This window comes from Salvelinus fontinalis, chromosome 32 (assembly GCF_029448725.1).
Source record: "Salvelinus fontinalis isolate EN_2023a chromosome 32, ASM2944872v1, whole genome shotgun sequence".
In the NCBI taxonomy this organism is placed as follows: Eukaryota; Metazoa; Chordata; class Actinopteri; order Salmoniformes; family Salmonidae; genus Salvelinus; species Salvelinus fontinalis.
Genome location: NC_074696.1, coordinates 45687713 through 45705006, shown reverse-complemented (window position 1 = coordinate 45705006; position 17294 = coordinate 45687713). Strand labels below are relative to the sequence as shown.

Genomic DNA, 17294 nt, shown 5'->3' with positions numbered 1-17294 from the left:
AGCAACTAGAATAACTACAGAGACCATCGTGTATTAACTAATTACTCATCATAAAACATTTCTTAAAAATACACAGCGTACAGCAAATGAAAGACACAGATCTTGTGAATCCAGCCAATATTTCAGATTTTCTAAGTGTTTTACAGCGAAAACACAATATAGCGTTATATTAGCTTACCACAATAGCAAACATCACAACAGCATTGATTCAAGCCAAAATAGCGATAACGTATAAACCACCAAAATATATAAATTTTTTCACTAACCTTCTCAGAATTCTTCAGATGACAGTCCTATAACATCATATTACACAATGCATATAGAGTTTGTTCGAAAATGTGCATATTTAGCACCACAAATCGTGGTTATACAATGAGAAAAGTAGCAAAGCTGCCCAGAAAATGTCAGGAGAAATCTTTGAAGAGGCACCTATTCTAATGAGTAACTATTCCAGACCTTGACTAAAAAATACAGGTTGGACATCAATTGAAAGACAAATTAGTTCTTAATGCAATCGCTGGGTTACATTTTTAAAATTAACGTTACTTCAAAATACAGCGTGCGATAAAGCGAGGCTGCACTGCAATTAATGGCGGATTATGCATTTGACATTTTTCAACAGAACAACAAATTATCAGTATAAATAGTTCTTACTTTTTGATGAACTCTCATCAGAATCTTGGGAAAGGTGTCCTTTGTCCAAAAGAATCGTTGCTAGGTTGTATAACGTCCTCTTCAACGTTGCAATTAGCAGTAAACATTAGCATGAGAGAGAGAGAGATACCCAACCCCCTAGAACGCCAGGAAATGAAATATCAGAAAATCGCAATATACTGACATAAACTGATATAATTTGTTTTAAAATAACAAGATTATGATGTCTTTAAAGCCTATATCGAAAAAAACACAGCCGGAAATGTCTAAGATCTATATCCGATGGTTCTAGTACAATATGCCAAGGTCCTCAGTGCGTCAGAGCGAAGAGGGAAAAGACCAGACACGTCTTTGCCAAGTGATTTATAACCTTTGAGATCTACCCAATTTGTAAGTCGCTCTGGATAAGAGCGTCTGCTAAATGACTTAAATGTAAATGTAAATCTACGTAGAGACTCCATTTCAAGTCTCCCTATTCGCTAACATCCAGGGGAAGGCGTATGCAGTGCATCTCAACCAATAGAAGACAGGCAGATTTATACACAGGTCTCAGAGCAGCTTGGAAAATTTGGCATTCTCACATACACGTAGGAAAATTGCTCTAAGTCCAGTTCTGTTTCACTCACAGATATAATTCAAACGGTTTTAGAAACTAGAGAGTGTTTTCTATCCAATAGTAATAATAATATGCATATTGTACAAGCAAGAATTGAGTACGAGGCAGTTTAATTTGGGATCGTCATTATTACAAAGTGCTAACAGCTCCCCATATTGACAAGAACTGCCTGCATCTCGGGCCCAGAATATATGATATGCATATAAATGGTAGATTTGGATAGAAAACATTCTAAAGTTTCTGTAAACTGTTAAAATAGTGTCTGTGAGTATAACAGAACTGATTTGGCAGGCAAAAACCTGAGAAAAATCCGTTCAGGAAGTAGTTCTTTTTTTTTTTTGTAGTTTTCTATTCAATGCCATTACAGTATCCATTGACTTAGGACTCAAATTGTAGTTTCTATGCCTTCCACTAGATGTCAACAATCTTTAGAAATAGTTTCAGGCTTGTATTCTGAAAAATGATGAAGTAAGAGCATTCTGAATGAGTGGACCCTGCTGTGTCACAGAGCTTTTTCCTGCGCCAGACCGAGAGAGTGCATTTCTTGTTTACCTTTTAAATTGACGACGTTATTGTCCGGTTGAAATATTATCGATTATTTAGGCTAAAAACAAGGTTTGAATATAAACATTGTTTGACATGTTTCTATGAACTTTAAGGATACAATTTAGATTTTTATGTCTTCCAGTTTTGAGCCTGTGGATTACTGAAGAAAACGCACGAAACGCAGTTACACTATTTCTAAATTGTGTAACTGTTCTACCTGGCTGGCTACTGTTTGTAATGATTTTTCTAGTGGGCTATGTTCTCAAATAATCGTAAGGTATGCTTTCGCCGTAAAGCATTTTTTAAATCTGACACCGTGGTTGGATTAACAAGCAGTTAATCTTTAAACCTATGTAAAATATGTTTTGTTTTCTGAATTTTTATAATGAGTATTTCTGTATTTGAATTTGGCGCCCAGCAGTTTCACTGGCTGTTGAAGAGGTGGGACGCTAACGTCTCACGTGCCCAAGAGAGGTTAAATGTTTTGTTCACATCGGCTACCGAGAGCGTTATCACACAGTCATCCAGAACAGCTGGTGCTCTCATGCATGCTTCAGTGTTGCTTGCCTCGAAGCGAGCATAAAAGGCATTTAGCTCGTCTGGTAGGCTCGTGTCACAGGGCAGCTCGCGTCTGGTTTTCCATTTGTAGTCCGTAATAGTTTCTAAGCCCTGCCACATCCGATGAGTGTCAGAGCCGTTGTAGTAGGATTCAATCTGAATACTGTATTGATGCTTTGCTTGTTTGATGGTTCGACTGAGGGCATAGCAGGATTCCTTATAAGCATCCGTATGAGTCTCCTGCTCCTTGAAAGCGGCAGCTCTAGTCTTTAGCTCGATGCGGATGTTGCCTGTAATCCATGGCTTCTGGTTGGGATATGTACGTACAGTCACTGTGGGGATGACGTCATTGATGCACTTATTGATGAAGCTGATGACGGAGGTGGTGTATTCCTCAATGCCATTGGATGAATCCCGGAACATATTCCAGTCTGTGCTAGCCAAACAGTCCTCTAGTGTAGCATCCGCGTCATCTGACTACTTCCTTATTGAGGGCGTCACTGGTACTTCCTGCATTAGTTTTGCTTGTAAGCAGGAATCAGGAGGATAGAATTATGGTCAGATATGCCAAAATGTAGAGCGGGGGAGAGCTTTGTATGCGTCTAGGGTGATACAATGGGTTCTACTTCACTCTGCTTTGAAAAGTCTGAATAAAAGCATATTCTACACAACAAAGTGGTTATTCCACAGGGAGTGAAACAGGAACTGATCAAAAAGCGTAAGGTTGCATAGCAGTGATAAATATTCACTAAAGCAAGGTAGTCAGAACATAACACACATTTTTATTATTCATTTCTTATGTCAGTACAATGTTGATTTTTAATTTACTCCTCCTTTTAATTTACACCAGCATAATCATTAGGCACATTTTTACCCCTTTTGATTCATTTTCCTCGCCTCCGCACAATTGTACTCCTTTAATTCCGAGTGATTAGTTTTTGCTCCGAGCTGTACAAATTCTTTGATATTTGCATATTCCTGCTTTTGCTTTATTCAGGGACAGTGGAGGAATCACAGATACCTACCTGCACAAATTAATTAGTTCAAGACATTTCACCTTTGAAATACTGTATTTTCTTTTTTCATGTCATTTGAAACTTTGCACACTTACATTAACATTTCTATCCTTGGAGTCTGACTGAGGATACATGAGGTGTAAAGAGAATATTGGTTTTGTGTGTGTGTGTGTGTGTGCGTGCGTGCATTCTTGCTTGTGAGTGTGTTTGTGCATGCATGTACGCGTGCATGTGTGCTCTTAAGCTTTATTCATATTGGCCTTAATGCTCAAAACAATTTTGTTTTTCAAATTCGTTTGTAATATTGACTGTACAAACAGCAAGTAAGTTGCAAGTGACAAAATCAGATGTGTGTGTTCAAACAGTACACCTGCAAAAACAGGTGTATGCGCAGTGGTGAAGGCTGATTGGTGGTGGTGCTTGTGCTTCACTCAGAAGTTATGTAGCAAGCTAAGGTGACAACAGTGACTGCCATGGATGTTTCCCAGTTGCTTGAATGTTCAAAATTATAGTGTAAAAACACTTCTAACCTGTCTAGCCCCGGGGTTCCGCTAGCGGTACCCGCCCCCCCCCCACATTCCACTGAAAAGGCAGGGCGCGAAATTCAAAACATATTTTTTAGAAATATTAAATTTTCACACATTAACAAGTCCAATACAGCAAATGAAAGATAAACATCTTGTGAATCCAGACAACATGTTCGATTTTTTAAATGTTTTACAGCGAAAACACCACGTATATTTATGTTAGCTCACCACCAAATACAAAAAAGCACACACATTTCTTTCACAGCACAGGTAGCTTGCACAAAACCCCCAAATAGAGATAGAATTAGTCACTAACCAAGAAACAACTTCATCAGATGACAGTCTTATAACATGTTATACAATAAATCTATGTTTTGTTTGAAAAAATTGCATATTTCAGGTATAAATCATAGTTTTACATTGCAGCTACAATCACAAATAGCACCGAAGCAGCAAGAATAACTACAGAGAGCAACGTGAAATACCTAAATACTGATCATAAAACATTTATGAAAAATACATGGTGTACAGCAAATGAAAAATAAACATCTTGTGAATCCAGCCAATATTTCTGATTTTTTAATTGTTTTACAGCAAAAACACAATATAGCATTATATTAGCGTACCACAATAGCCAACCACACAACCGCATTCATTCACCGCAAAGGTAGCGATCGCAAAAAAACAGCAAAAGATATACATTTATTCACTAACCTTGAAAAACTTCATCAGATGACAGTCCTATAACATCATGTTACACAATACATATATGTTTTGTTCGAAAATGTGCATATTTAGCGGTACAAATCATGGTTTTACAATGTGAATACGTAGCCAAACTGCACAGAATTATCCGGATATATTTCTGACACTCACGTAATCTAATCAAAGAACTCATCATAAACTTTACTAAAAAATACAGCAAATGAAAGATACACTAGTTCTTAATGCAATCGCCGTGTTAGAATTCTAAAAATAACTTTAGTACGGCATACAGCTTGCGTTTTGGCGAGACAGCGCCTGCAATGAGGGCGGAAAATAGTACTAAACATTTTCCACAGAAATACGAAATAACATCATAAACGGTTCCTACTTTTGCTGAGCTTCCATCAGAATCTTGTACAAGGAGTCCTTTGTCCAGAATAATCATTGTTTGGTGTTAGAATGTCCTCTTCTCCTGTCGAATTAGCAACCAAAGCTAGCCAAGTGGCGCGAAGTTGTCCATCTTCACCAAACGCAGAGAACGGAAAACGCCAAAACTCCCGATAAATGTTCAATAATCTGATAAAACTATATTGAAAAAACAGACTTTACGATGATATTATCACATGTATCAAATAAAATCAAAGCCGGAGATATTAGCCGTCTATACCGAAAGCTTTTCAGAAGGCAATCCAGGGTTCCTTCCCGCGCCTTGCTGAACAAAGGATATTTGGGGTCACGTCATTCCAGGAGCTCTTGTTCGACCTCAGATCAAGCTATACACCCCATTCCACCTCTCACTGCCTCTTGACATCTAGTGGAAGGCGTATGAAGTGCATGTATATCCATAGATTTCAAGCAAATGAATAGGAAGGCCCTGGAACAGAGCCTCGATTTCAGATTTTTCACTTCCTAACAGGAAGTTTGCTGCAAAATGAGTTCTGTTTTACTCACAGATATAATTCAAACGGTTTTAGAAACGTGAGTGTTTTCTATCCAATAGTAATAATAATATGCATATTGTACGATCTAGAATAGAGTACGAGGCAGTTTAAATTGGGCATGATTTTTTCCCAAAGTAGCGCCCCCCTATCCCAAAGAAGTTAATCTAACTGCACTGTCCGATTTACAGGAGGCGTTTACAGCGAAAGCATGCCATGCGATTGTTTGAGGACGGCGCCCCATGTCAAAAAAAACGGCACAGGTTTCATGAATTCACAAATAGTGATCTAACATTCACTTACCTTTTGAAAATATAACTCTTATTGGTCATCCAAAGGGTCCCAGCTACAACATGTAGTGTCGTTTTGTTAGATAAAATCTTTCTTTATATCCCAAAAAGTCTGTTTAGTTGGCGCCATCGATTTGAGTAATCAACTCGTTCAACAAGCAGAGAAAGAATTCCAAAAAGCTACGGCTAAACTTTGTTAAAACAAGTCAAAATACATTTCTATTTAATCCTCAGATATCCTAAAATGTAATTCAAATGTAATACTTCGTACGGAAAGAAGTATGTTCAATAGGAAAACGATATTAGTAGCAGGTGCGTGTCCTCTGCCTTGCGCGCGCATACACTGATTTCTAAGCCTGTGTTCCTGTATTAAAACTCATTATTCTTCCTCGTTTGGGAAGAAAAAAGCCTGAAACCTTGCACAAAGACTACTGACATCCAGTGGAAACCATAGGAATTGCATACTGGGAGATAGATTCATTTCTTTGTACCTATTACGTTCCATAGGTAGAGCATGGGCTCTCAAAAAAAAGAAATGTCCGGTTGGTTTTTCTTTGGATTTAATCCTACCATATATAATGTGTTATAGACTCCTACATTATTTTAACATTTCCGCAAAGTCCAAAGTGTTTTCTTTCCAATGGTACCAATTATATGCATATCCTGGCTTCAGGGCCTAAGCAACAGGCAGTTTACTTTGGGCGCGTCAGTCAGGCAGAAATTGAGAAAAAGTACCCTAGCACTAAAAGGTTAACACTCCTTAGCTCTTGGAGTCCCATGCAGGAAATGGTAGACAAGAATAGCTTGCTGGGCGCAATCTTGAAGAGGGACGCAAGCTCTTTTTTGCTGAATGTTAAATACGGCAGCCAATATAAACCATTGGTAGTTTGAAAGAAGAGTGAATGCGGTAGGCTATAGCAGTTTTTATTCAGACCCATAACCATTAAATCTTCGCGAAGATAAGTGAAAGCCTGAAAGCCTTCTGCATCTCATTCTAGTCCTACATTTTTCAAGAATGTCATTAGAATGATAAAGATAAGGACAACAAAACGTATTACATTTAACTGTTGATAGCGAGGAAGGAATGAAGCAACAATAGAGAAAGAAAGTGGTAGGCTAATAACATTAGGGGGAATATTATGAAAAGTATACTGTGTCAGCCTACTAATTATACAAATGCGACCCGTTTCAGGAAACTAGGCATATATCGCAGGTCACTACTTCACAGGAGAGCCGTTTGAACATAAAACGCATTTTGATTTAAAAAAAAGTTTAACAGTAATGTTCTCGAACATTAGAACTTTCATGTGCCTTTACAACAAACTTGTATGCCATCTGTAAATATGAATACAAATGTTAAATTACAAGCCTAGTTGGTTTAGCCACACAAAAAGACCTTCCCGCTAGCCATGATTGGCTGAGATAATGAGTGGGCTGGACATGCCAAGAGATGAGTTTGGTCTGCCATATAGCACACTTCTGTCTATTTAAACCTTGTGTAGTCACCAGTATACCACCCTGCATACCACTGCTGGCTTGCTTCTGAAGCTAAGCAGGGTTGGTCCTGGTCATTCCCTGGATGGGAGACCTGATGCTGCTGTAAGTGGTGTTTGAGGGCCAGTAGGAGGCACTCTTTCTTCTGGTCTAAAAAAATATCCCAATGCCCCAGGGCAGTGATTGGGGACACTGCCCTGTGTAGGGTACTGTCTTTCGGATGGGATATTAAACGGGTGTCCTGACTCTCTGAGGTCATTAAAGATCCCATGGCACTTACTGTAAAAATAGGGGTGTTAACCCCGGTGTCCTGGCTAAATTCCCAATCTGGCCCTCAAACCATCACGGTCACCTAAGAATCCCCAGTTTACAATTGGCTCATTCATCCCCCTCCTCTCCCCTCTTAACTATTCCCCAGGTCGATGCTGTAAATGAGAACATGTTCTCAGTCAATTTATCTGGTAAAATAACGGGTAAATTTTTTAAAAATGGTCTTAACCTCTTAGGCCAGTTGAGAACATCTGATGAAATTGCAGAGCGCCAAATTACAGAAATAGTAATAATAAACAATCATGAAAATATAAGTGTTATACATCGGTTAAAATATTAACTTCTTGTTAATCCATCCGCTTTGTCAGATTTCAAAAAAGGCTTTAAAACATACACACAACTACTACCACCAATTTCAATTCAAGATACTTTTCTCCAAGGTCTGAGTGGCACTTGTAGGTGACACTGTGATAAGGAAGATGGTTTGCCTAAGACTACCAAAACAATTACATTGTTTTGAATCAAATCAAATTGTGTTTGTCACATGCGCCGAATACGACAGGTGTAGACCTTATAGTGAAATGCTTACTTACAAGCCCTTAACCAACAATGCTTTAAGAAGATAAGAAACAAATAAAATAAGTGTTAAGTAAAAATAGAAAATAAAAGTAACAAATAATTAAACAGCTGCAGTAAAATAGGAAGTGAGGCTATATACAGTGGGTACCAGTACAGAGTCAATGTGTGGGGGCACCTGTTAGTTGAGGTTATTGAGGTAATATGTACACTACCGGTTAAAAGTTTTAGAACTCATTCAAGGGTTTTTCTTTATTTTAACTATTTCCTAAACTGTAGAATAAAGTGAAGACATCAAACTATGAAATATGATTCCATATGTGTTATTTCATAGTTTTGATGTCTTCGCTATTATTGTACAATGTAGAAAATAGTGAAAATAAAGAAAAACGCAGTAGGTCTTTAAAAACTTTTGACTGGTAGTGTACATGTAGCTAGAGTTAAAGTGACATTGCATAGATTATAAACAGAGAGTCACAGTAGCGTAAAAGAAGGGTCTGGGTGGCCCTTTGATTATCTGTTCAGGAGTCTTATGGCTTGGGGGTAGAAGCTGTTAAGAAGCCTTTTGGACCTCACTTGGTGCTCCGGTACCGCTTGCCGTGCGGTAGCAGAGAATACAGTCTATGACTAGGGTGGCTGGAGTCTTTTAGTGCGTTCCTCTAACACCGCCTGATATACAGTGCCTTGCAAAAATATTTATCCCCTTTTCCTATTTTGTTGCATTACAACCTGTAATGTAAACAGATTTTTATTTTGATTTCATGTAATGGACATACACAAAACAGTCCACATTGGTAAACCGGTTTTTGCTTTGTCATTATGGGGTACTGTGTGTAGATTGATGAGTGAAAAAAACATTCAATACATTTTAGAATAAGGCTGTAATGTAACAAAATGTGGAAAAAGTCAAGGGGTCTGAATACTTTCTGAATGCACTGTATGTAAAGTTAGCTAACTAGCGAACATGACTTTAGCAGCCCATTTGAGTTAGCCTGCACACTAAGTTTCTGTAGCAAGCTAGCTAATAATACATAGTTTTTGATACATTTCAACATGTATTTACTCACTTGAATTGGTTCTACAACTGCCTCCATTTTCTGTGCAATCTTCCCGAAGTTTCCGCAGCCTTGTGGATGATTGGAGGACTTTCAACAGACTGAGTTTGGTTTTCAAACATGGCGCTTGGTGCAGTTGCTAGGTGATTTGTGACGGAACTGCAAGCCCTCTATAATAACAATAACAGTCTGAATTTTATCATTAATAAGAAGAATTTTTGAAAATGTTATTCTAAATTCTGATCACCTGGAACTAGTATACATTGTAAAGGCGTTGCCGTCACAGGCTGCTCAGTGGCAATTAAAGTTCTATATTTCATATTAGAGTACACTGACTATGATTTACACTGAGTATACAAAACATTAAGAATACCTGCTCTTTCCATGACATAGACTGACCAGGTGAATATAGGCCAAAGTTAGGATCCCTTATTGATTATTTAAATACACCTTAATCAGTGTAGATGAAGGGGAGGAGACAGGTAAAATAAGGATTTTTAAGCCTTGAGACTATTGAAACTGTCACGACTTCTGCCGAAGTCGTTGCCTCTCCTTGTCCGGGCGGTGTTCGGCGGTCGACGTCACCGGCCTTCTAGCCATCATCGATCCATTTTTCATTTTCCATTGGTTTTGTCTTGTCTTCCCACACACCTGTTGTCAATCCCATTCATTACCTGTTGTGTATTTAACCCTCTGTTTCCCCTCATGTGTTTGTCAGAGATTGTTTTATGTCAAGTGTTGATTCTTGGTGTATAGGTGCGCGACGGGTCCTCGTACCCATGTTTATTTGATGTATGTATATTCTCGTGTTTGGAGCATGTTATGTGGACATTTATTAAAAGTCTCCATTTACACTTCGTTTAACTCTCCTGCGCCTGACTTCCCTGCCACCTATACACACGACGTTGACAGAAACATGGATTGTGTGTGTACCATTCAAACTATGGGCAAGACAAAAGAGTTAAGTGCCTTTGAACTGGGCATTGTATTAGGTGCCAGGTGCACTACTTTGGGTCAAGAAGGTGTTCCTAATGTTTGGTATATTCAGTATAAATCTTGTATCAATGTAAAAGAATGGAATCAAGAATATATAAATATTGACTGTATTATACCGTACAAAAAAGTTAAAGCTACCGTAATCAGAATGAATGAAATTCATTGAGGGGACATGTTTGTATTTCACAGTATTTCTAGGTAGAGTATTTACACATTACAGCATATACACTATATACACAAAAGTATGTGGACACCCCTTCAAATGTGTGGATTCAGCTATTTCAGCAAAACCCTTTGCTGACAGGTGTATAAAATCGAGCACACAGACATGTAATCTCCATAGAACAACATTGGCAGTAGAATGGCCTTACTGAAGAGCTCAGTGACTTTAAACGTGGCACCGCTATAGGATGCCACCTTTCCAACAAGTCAGTTCATCAAATATCTGCCGTGCTACAGCTTTCCCGGTGCTATAATTGTGAAGTGGAAACGTCTCTGAGCAGTTACGGCCCAGCCGCGAATTGGTAAGCCACACAAGCTCACAGAAAGGGACCAGCGAGTGCTGAAGCACGTAGCACGTAGCACATAAAAATCGTCTGTCCTCAGTTGCAACACTCACTACCGAGTTCCAAACTGCCTCTGGAAACAATGTCAGCACAAGAACTGTTCGTCGGGAGCTTCATGAAATAGGTTTCCATGACAGAGCAGACGCACACAAGCCTAAAATCACCATGCACAATGCCAAGCGTCGGCTTGAGTGGTGTAAAACTCGCCGCCATTGGACTCTGGAGCAGTGGAAACGCGTTCTCTGGAGTGATGAATCACGCTTTACCATCTGACAGTCTGACGGACTAATCTGGGTTTGGTGGATACCCCAGTGCATAGTGCCAACTGTAAAGTTTGGTGGAGGAGGAATAATGGTCTGGGGCTGTTTTTCATGGTTCGGGCCCCTTAGTTCCAGTGAAAGGAAATCTTAACACTACAGCATACAATGATATTCTAGACAACGCTGTTTTTCCAACTTTGTGGCAACAGTTTTGGGAAGGCCCTTTCCTGTTTCAGAATGACAATGCCACTGTGCACGAAACAAGGTCCATACAGAAATGTTTTGTTGAGATTGTTGTGGAAGAACTTGACTGGCCCGCACAGAGCCCTGACCTCAACCCCATTGAACAACTTTGGGATGAATTGGAACGCCGACTGCGAACCAGGCCTAATCGCCCAACATCAGTGCCCGACCTAACTAATGCCCTTGTGGCTGAATGGAAGCAAGTCCCCTCAGCATTGTTCCAACATCTAGTGGAAAGCCTTCCCGGAAGAGTGGAAACAACGATACCATGCAACCACTAGTGGTCAAAAGGTTTTTAGCACTCCAAAGATACAGTAAGTTACTTACTGTATTCTGTGAGGTGGAATTACGGTACCATTCGAAATACAGCAATTCTTTCCCTGCCCACATTTTCCCACAATGCACCATAATTTACAATATGCTGCAGTAAAACATTTCAGTATTTTACTGTTGATAATACCCCAAATTACTGTATAAATTAGTTTTTTGTTACAGGGCTCTCCAACCCCAATCTAGCGCACCTGATTCTAGTAGTTAGCTGGTTGATAAACTGAATCAGGTTAGTTACAGCTGGGGTTGACATGAAAATGTACAGGAAGGTAGCTCTCTGGGAACAGGGTTGGAGAGTGCTGCGTTACATTGTACATACTCACAGAAAGAGTCAGGACAGGACAGGTGCCCATTGAAACATGGATATTTACAGTATACTACCTCTAAAGGAGCAGATAGGCTGTGTGTAGGAGAGGCATGGTGGTGTGTGGACACTGTGGAGGTCCCCAGCCTAGCCCAATCTGCAAAGCACTGGACATGATTTTAATCCTCCTGTCATAAATTTGGCCAGCCCGCCATGGAATGGAGACCAATCTGAACAATATTTATTGACATATTGGCTTTTAGGTGGTAAGGCAAAGAACAACAGCTGCTACCAGCTTGGGCTGGTTAGACAGGGCTGATACCATTGATATGTGTTCTCCCATTCAACACCTCCTTTTCCTCTATCTGGCTTTGGGATCAAACTTATTACTATAAAAGCTCTGGATTTTATGGGGAGGAAGAAGGTGAGAGGGGGAAAAACCATCGGGAAAGATTTCCAACACAAAACTCCTTTGTTATATCTTCTATCTGTGTGTGAGGAAAAAAGAGAGACATAATAATAATAATTTCAAAAGGGGACAAAAGTTGAGACGGGGGAGAAATACATAATATATCATCATATTATCAGAATATCCTGGAGGTGGGATAATAAAGGGACTCGGGAGTGGGGACAGAGTGACTATTTTTTGTCTTATCAGCCAAAGTGGTGGAAGAGGGGTGGGGGGTGAAACGGGTATTATCGGCAAGCTGCAGACTGCCAGGCTGGAATTCTAATAGTAATAATGAGGTGTCTGATGGTATATCTTCTACAGCTTATCGTCTCCATTATCTCCTCTTATCAACTCAGTCATCAGGGCAAATTAATGGAGCTCTTTCAGACCTCTTTTAACCAGCTCTGCAGAGGGTGCCCCAGAAAATGGAATAAGCAAAATATTAAAACACTCTGCTCACTGTGAATCGCACAGCCAGATATCAGGCATGGGCAATGCTTTCCATCGAAGGGGGAGCAGCGAAATCTTCCTCACCCTTTATCAACCTTTTTGTCCTCTGCTATAATGGTCTGTGCTGCTGGTAATGGCTCTCAGGCTCACCACATCCCCCCCAACCATACCAGAGTTTTTATTTTGATGTATAACCAAATGACAGGAGGTGAGACATACACACTGTATAACAGTACGCACTGTTGACCTAATTTTGTTAACAGGGTTTAAACAGTTATATTATTTAAACACACTAGTTGTTACTCTGATAACATCACGGCAGTCCAATGGCATAAGGTGAGCAGAACAGACTGCATTCTATACAAGTTAAACACTTTACTTGAACCCTCGTCAATAAGGGCTGCATAACAATGTCATAACAATTACATAATAAACATATATCATAAACAGCCAAGGCCATTATGAACGGAATAAATATATTTCAAAACATGTAAATGCGTAAACAAATGCCATATGAGGGCAGTGGTTTGTATGAGGTTTAGGACAGGGCTGGGTCATCTTATAACCCTGAATCTATGGTAAATTACTATATAAATCGAATTACATGCACAGAAAAATTATATTTAATGCAAATAGCCTACCAAATAGCCTACCAAACAGTACCCACTGGGCACAGACGTCAGTTCAACTTCATGTTTTGATTAACATTTGGTTGAGTTGTCAACTAAAGTGAATTCAATGTGAAATCAACAACGAAATTCACCATGTCTTTGGATTTAGGGTGATCCACATTGATTTAACATCATCACATAGATTGGAATGTTGAAATGATGTGTAAACAATGTAGATTCAATACATTTTTGCCAAGGGAATAAGCTCTGCAGTCGGACCATTCAGAAACAGGAGTATCTTTAATGCAATTAATCACCAACATTGTCAGATAACATAAACGAATCAATTTATGAATGGTTAAAACCAAGTTCAAAAAAGTTGAGCTGATTTTCTTTTGTTTGAACAAAAACGGTTTATAAAGAATACAGTAAAAGTAAATATTGCTGATGGAACACATGGATACATTGTATTGAATCATAACTGTTTCGACACTTCTAAGAAATATTATGAAAAGAGCAAAAACAAAAAAGTGTGCTCCACTTCCAAGAATAAAATTTGGAGAATTGACCACATTTCACTAAACTCCAGAATATTTTGTATACAACTATTTATAAATGATTGTAACCCTGCATTGAATATTATATAGGCCTATTGATTTATGATGACAATTTCTTTCAAATACACTTATTATTTCATATTTCAACATATGCTTTATTTTTTTCAACATATAAGCTAGGCTATAAACAATCTCACATTAGCGTCAGAGACCTTATTACAGTCAACCTTTGATTTGTAAATATTTCACCAGCGTATACTGTCTGTGTTTTTAAAGCAACACAAAAGATAGAGAGAAAAATAAACTTACGTTTAAATTGCCTTGGATTGCTTTGTTTCCTTCGGGACATGCCTGCTCTGTGCTCAGAGCTGAGAGCTGCTCAAACAATCCTTCTATACTTTTCTCAAATATGCCTTTTGATTCATCCAAACGCCAACCACTGTATAGGTCTGGAAGAGTAGGCTACATGGAACTGACATAAAACAACTCAAGCACCCAGTGCTTTATTTAGCTTCTCTCTTGCACTCGTACCTCATCCTATGAGAGGGCTGTGTTGTCCGCTTGTACTGAAGCGAGACATTGTCAGAAGGTTGCTTTTTGTTTCAGAAAGAGGTGGGTGCCTCCCGGTGTTCCGTAACTGTAGGCGCAATACTCTCTGAGAGCACCCTTACAAAAAAGCACTATAGGATTACTGTAAAAGAGTATTATAGAAATGTCACTAAAAAACGTAGTATTCTTGTGGTAAATTTGGATATACTAGAGAAAACTATAGCAATCTTATAGTAAAAATATAGCAATAACTATAGCAATATTATAGTGATCCTATAAGAATACCGTAGAAGAATATTACAGAAAAACTTCTATAGTGTTCTTATGGTACATTTGGACATACTATAGAATAACTATAGTACTCTTGTAGGAATACTATAACATCTTATTATAGTGATACTATAGCAATAACTAATACTATGCACTACTATACCGATATACTAAGATATACTAATGGTATATCTTTTGGTAATATTATAGCAATCGTATAGTGATACTATAGAAATAACTATAGTAGACTTTAGAATTTTTTTTGTTCAGTGTACATTAAAACTTCGTATTGCTGCAATCCCGGTGACGGGATGATATGACAACAGCCAGTGAAAGTGCAGGGCGCCAAATTCAAAACAACAGAAATCTCATAATTAAAATTCCTCAGACATACATGTGTTTTATACCATTTTAAAGCTATTCTTGTTGTTAATCCCACCAAAGTGTCCGATTTCAAATATGCTTTTCAGCAAAAGCACTACAAACGATTTTGTTAGGTCACACCAAACCACAATAAGCACAGCCATTTTTCCAGCGAAAGATAGCAGTCACAAAAAAGCAGAAATATAGCTAAAATGAATCACTAACCTTTGATGACCTTCATCAGATGACACTCATAGGACTTCATGTTACACAATACTTGCATGTTTTGTTTGATAAAGTTCATATTTATATAAAAAAATCTGAGTTTACATTGGCGCGTTACATTCACTAGTTCCAAAAACATCCAGTGATAGTGCAGAAATTCAACAGAAATTCAACAGAAATACTCATCATAAATGTAGATGATAATACAAGTTATACACATTGAATTATAGATATACCTCTCCTTAATGCAACCGCTGTGTCAGATTTCAAAAAAACTTTACGGAAAAAGGAAACCATGCAATAATCTGAGACGGCGCTCAGAACAATAGCCAAATTAGCCGCCATGTTGGAGTCAACCGAAACCAGAAAATACATTATAAATGTTTCCTTACCTTTGATGAACTTCATCAGAATGCAGTCCTAGGAATCCCAGGTCCACAATTACATTTAACATTTACATTTAAGTCATTTAGCAGACGCTCTTATCCAGAGCGACTTACAAATTGGTGCATTCACCTTATGATATCCAGTGGAACAACCACTTTACAATAGTGCATCTAACTCTTTTAAGGGGGGGGGGTTAGAAGGATTACTTTATCCTATCCTAGGTATTCCTTAAAGAGGTGGGGTTTCAGGTGTCTCCGGAAGGTGGTGATTGACTCCGCTGACCTGGCGTCGTGAGGGAGTTTGTTCCACCATTGGGGTGCCAGAGCAGCGAACAGTTTTGACTGGGCTGAGCGGGAACTGTACTTCCTCAGAGGTAGGGAGGCGAGCAGGCCAGAGGTGGATGAACGCAGTGCCCTTGTTTGGGTGTAGGGCCTGATCAGAGCCTGAAGGTACGGAGGTGCCGTTCCCCTCACAGCTCCGTAGGCAAGCACCATGGTCTTGTAGCGGATGCGAGCTTCAACTGGAAGCCAGTGGAGAGAGCGGAGGAGCGGGGTGACGTGAGAGAACTTGGGAAAGTTGAACACCAGACGGGCTGCGGCGTTCTGGATGAGTTGTAGGGGTTTAATGGCACAGGCAGGGAGCCCAGCCAACAGCGAGGAGATGACAAGTGCCTGGATTAGGACCTGCGCCGCTTCCTGCGTGAGGCAGGGTCGTACTCTGCGAATGTTGTAGAGCATGAACCTACAGGAACGGGTCACCGCCTTGATGTTAGTTGAGAACGACAGGGTGTTGTCCAGGATCACGCCAAGGTTCTTAACACTCTGGGAGGAGGACACAATGGAGTTGTCAACCGTGATGGCGAGATCATGGAACGGGCAGTCCTTCCCCGGGAGGAAGAGCAGCTCCGTCTTGCCGAGGTTCAGCTTGAGGTGGTGATCCGTCATCCACACTGATATGTCTGCCAGACATGCAGAGATGCGATTCACCACCTGGTTATCAGAGGGGGGAAAGGAGAAGATTAATTGTGTGTCGTCTGCATAGCAATGATAGGAGAGACCATGTGAGGATATGACAGAGCCAAGTGACTTGGTGTATAGCGAGAATAGGAGAGGGCCTAGAACAGAGCCCTGGGGGACACCAGTGGTGAGAGCACGTGGTGCGGAGACAGATTCTCGCCACGCCACCTGGTAGGAGCGACCTGTCAGGTAGGACGCAATCCAAGCGTGGGCCGCGCCGGAGATGCCCAGCTCGGAGAGGGTGGAGAGGAGGATCTGATGGTTCACAGTATCAAAGGCAGCCGATAGGTCTAGAAGGATGAGAGCAGAGGAGAGAGAGTTAGCTTTAGCAGTGCGGAGCGCCTCCGTGACACAGAGAAGAGCAGTCTCAGTTGAATGACTAGTCTTGAAACCTGACTGATTTGGATCAAGAAGGTCATTCTGAGAGAGATAGCAGGAGAGCTGGCCAAGGACGGCACGTTCAAGAGTTTT

The 17294-nt window shown here is 39.8% G+C and overlaps 1 protein-coding gene across 2 annotated transcripts in view; it reads right to left on the bottom strand.

Moving 5' to 3' along the window:
• Positions 1-14607, bottom strand: part of LOC129831471 (zinc finger protein ZFPM2-like) — a 121456-nt gene extending 106849 nt beyond the window's left edge. For both annotated transcript variants that reach the window (XM_055894878.1, XM_055894879.1), the window contains exon 1: positions 14323-14607. In XM_055894878.1, the coding sequence (XP_055750853.1) occupies positions 14323-14362 (40 nt within the window). In that variant the 5' untranslated portion in view covers positions 14363-14607. The remainder of the gene's footprint in view (positions 1-14322) is intronic.
• Positions 14608-17294: the final 2687 nt, after the last annotated feature.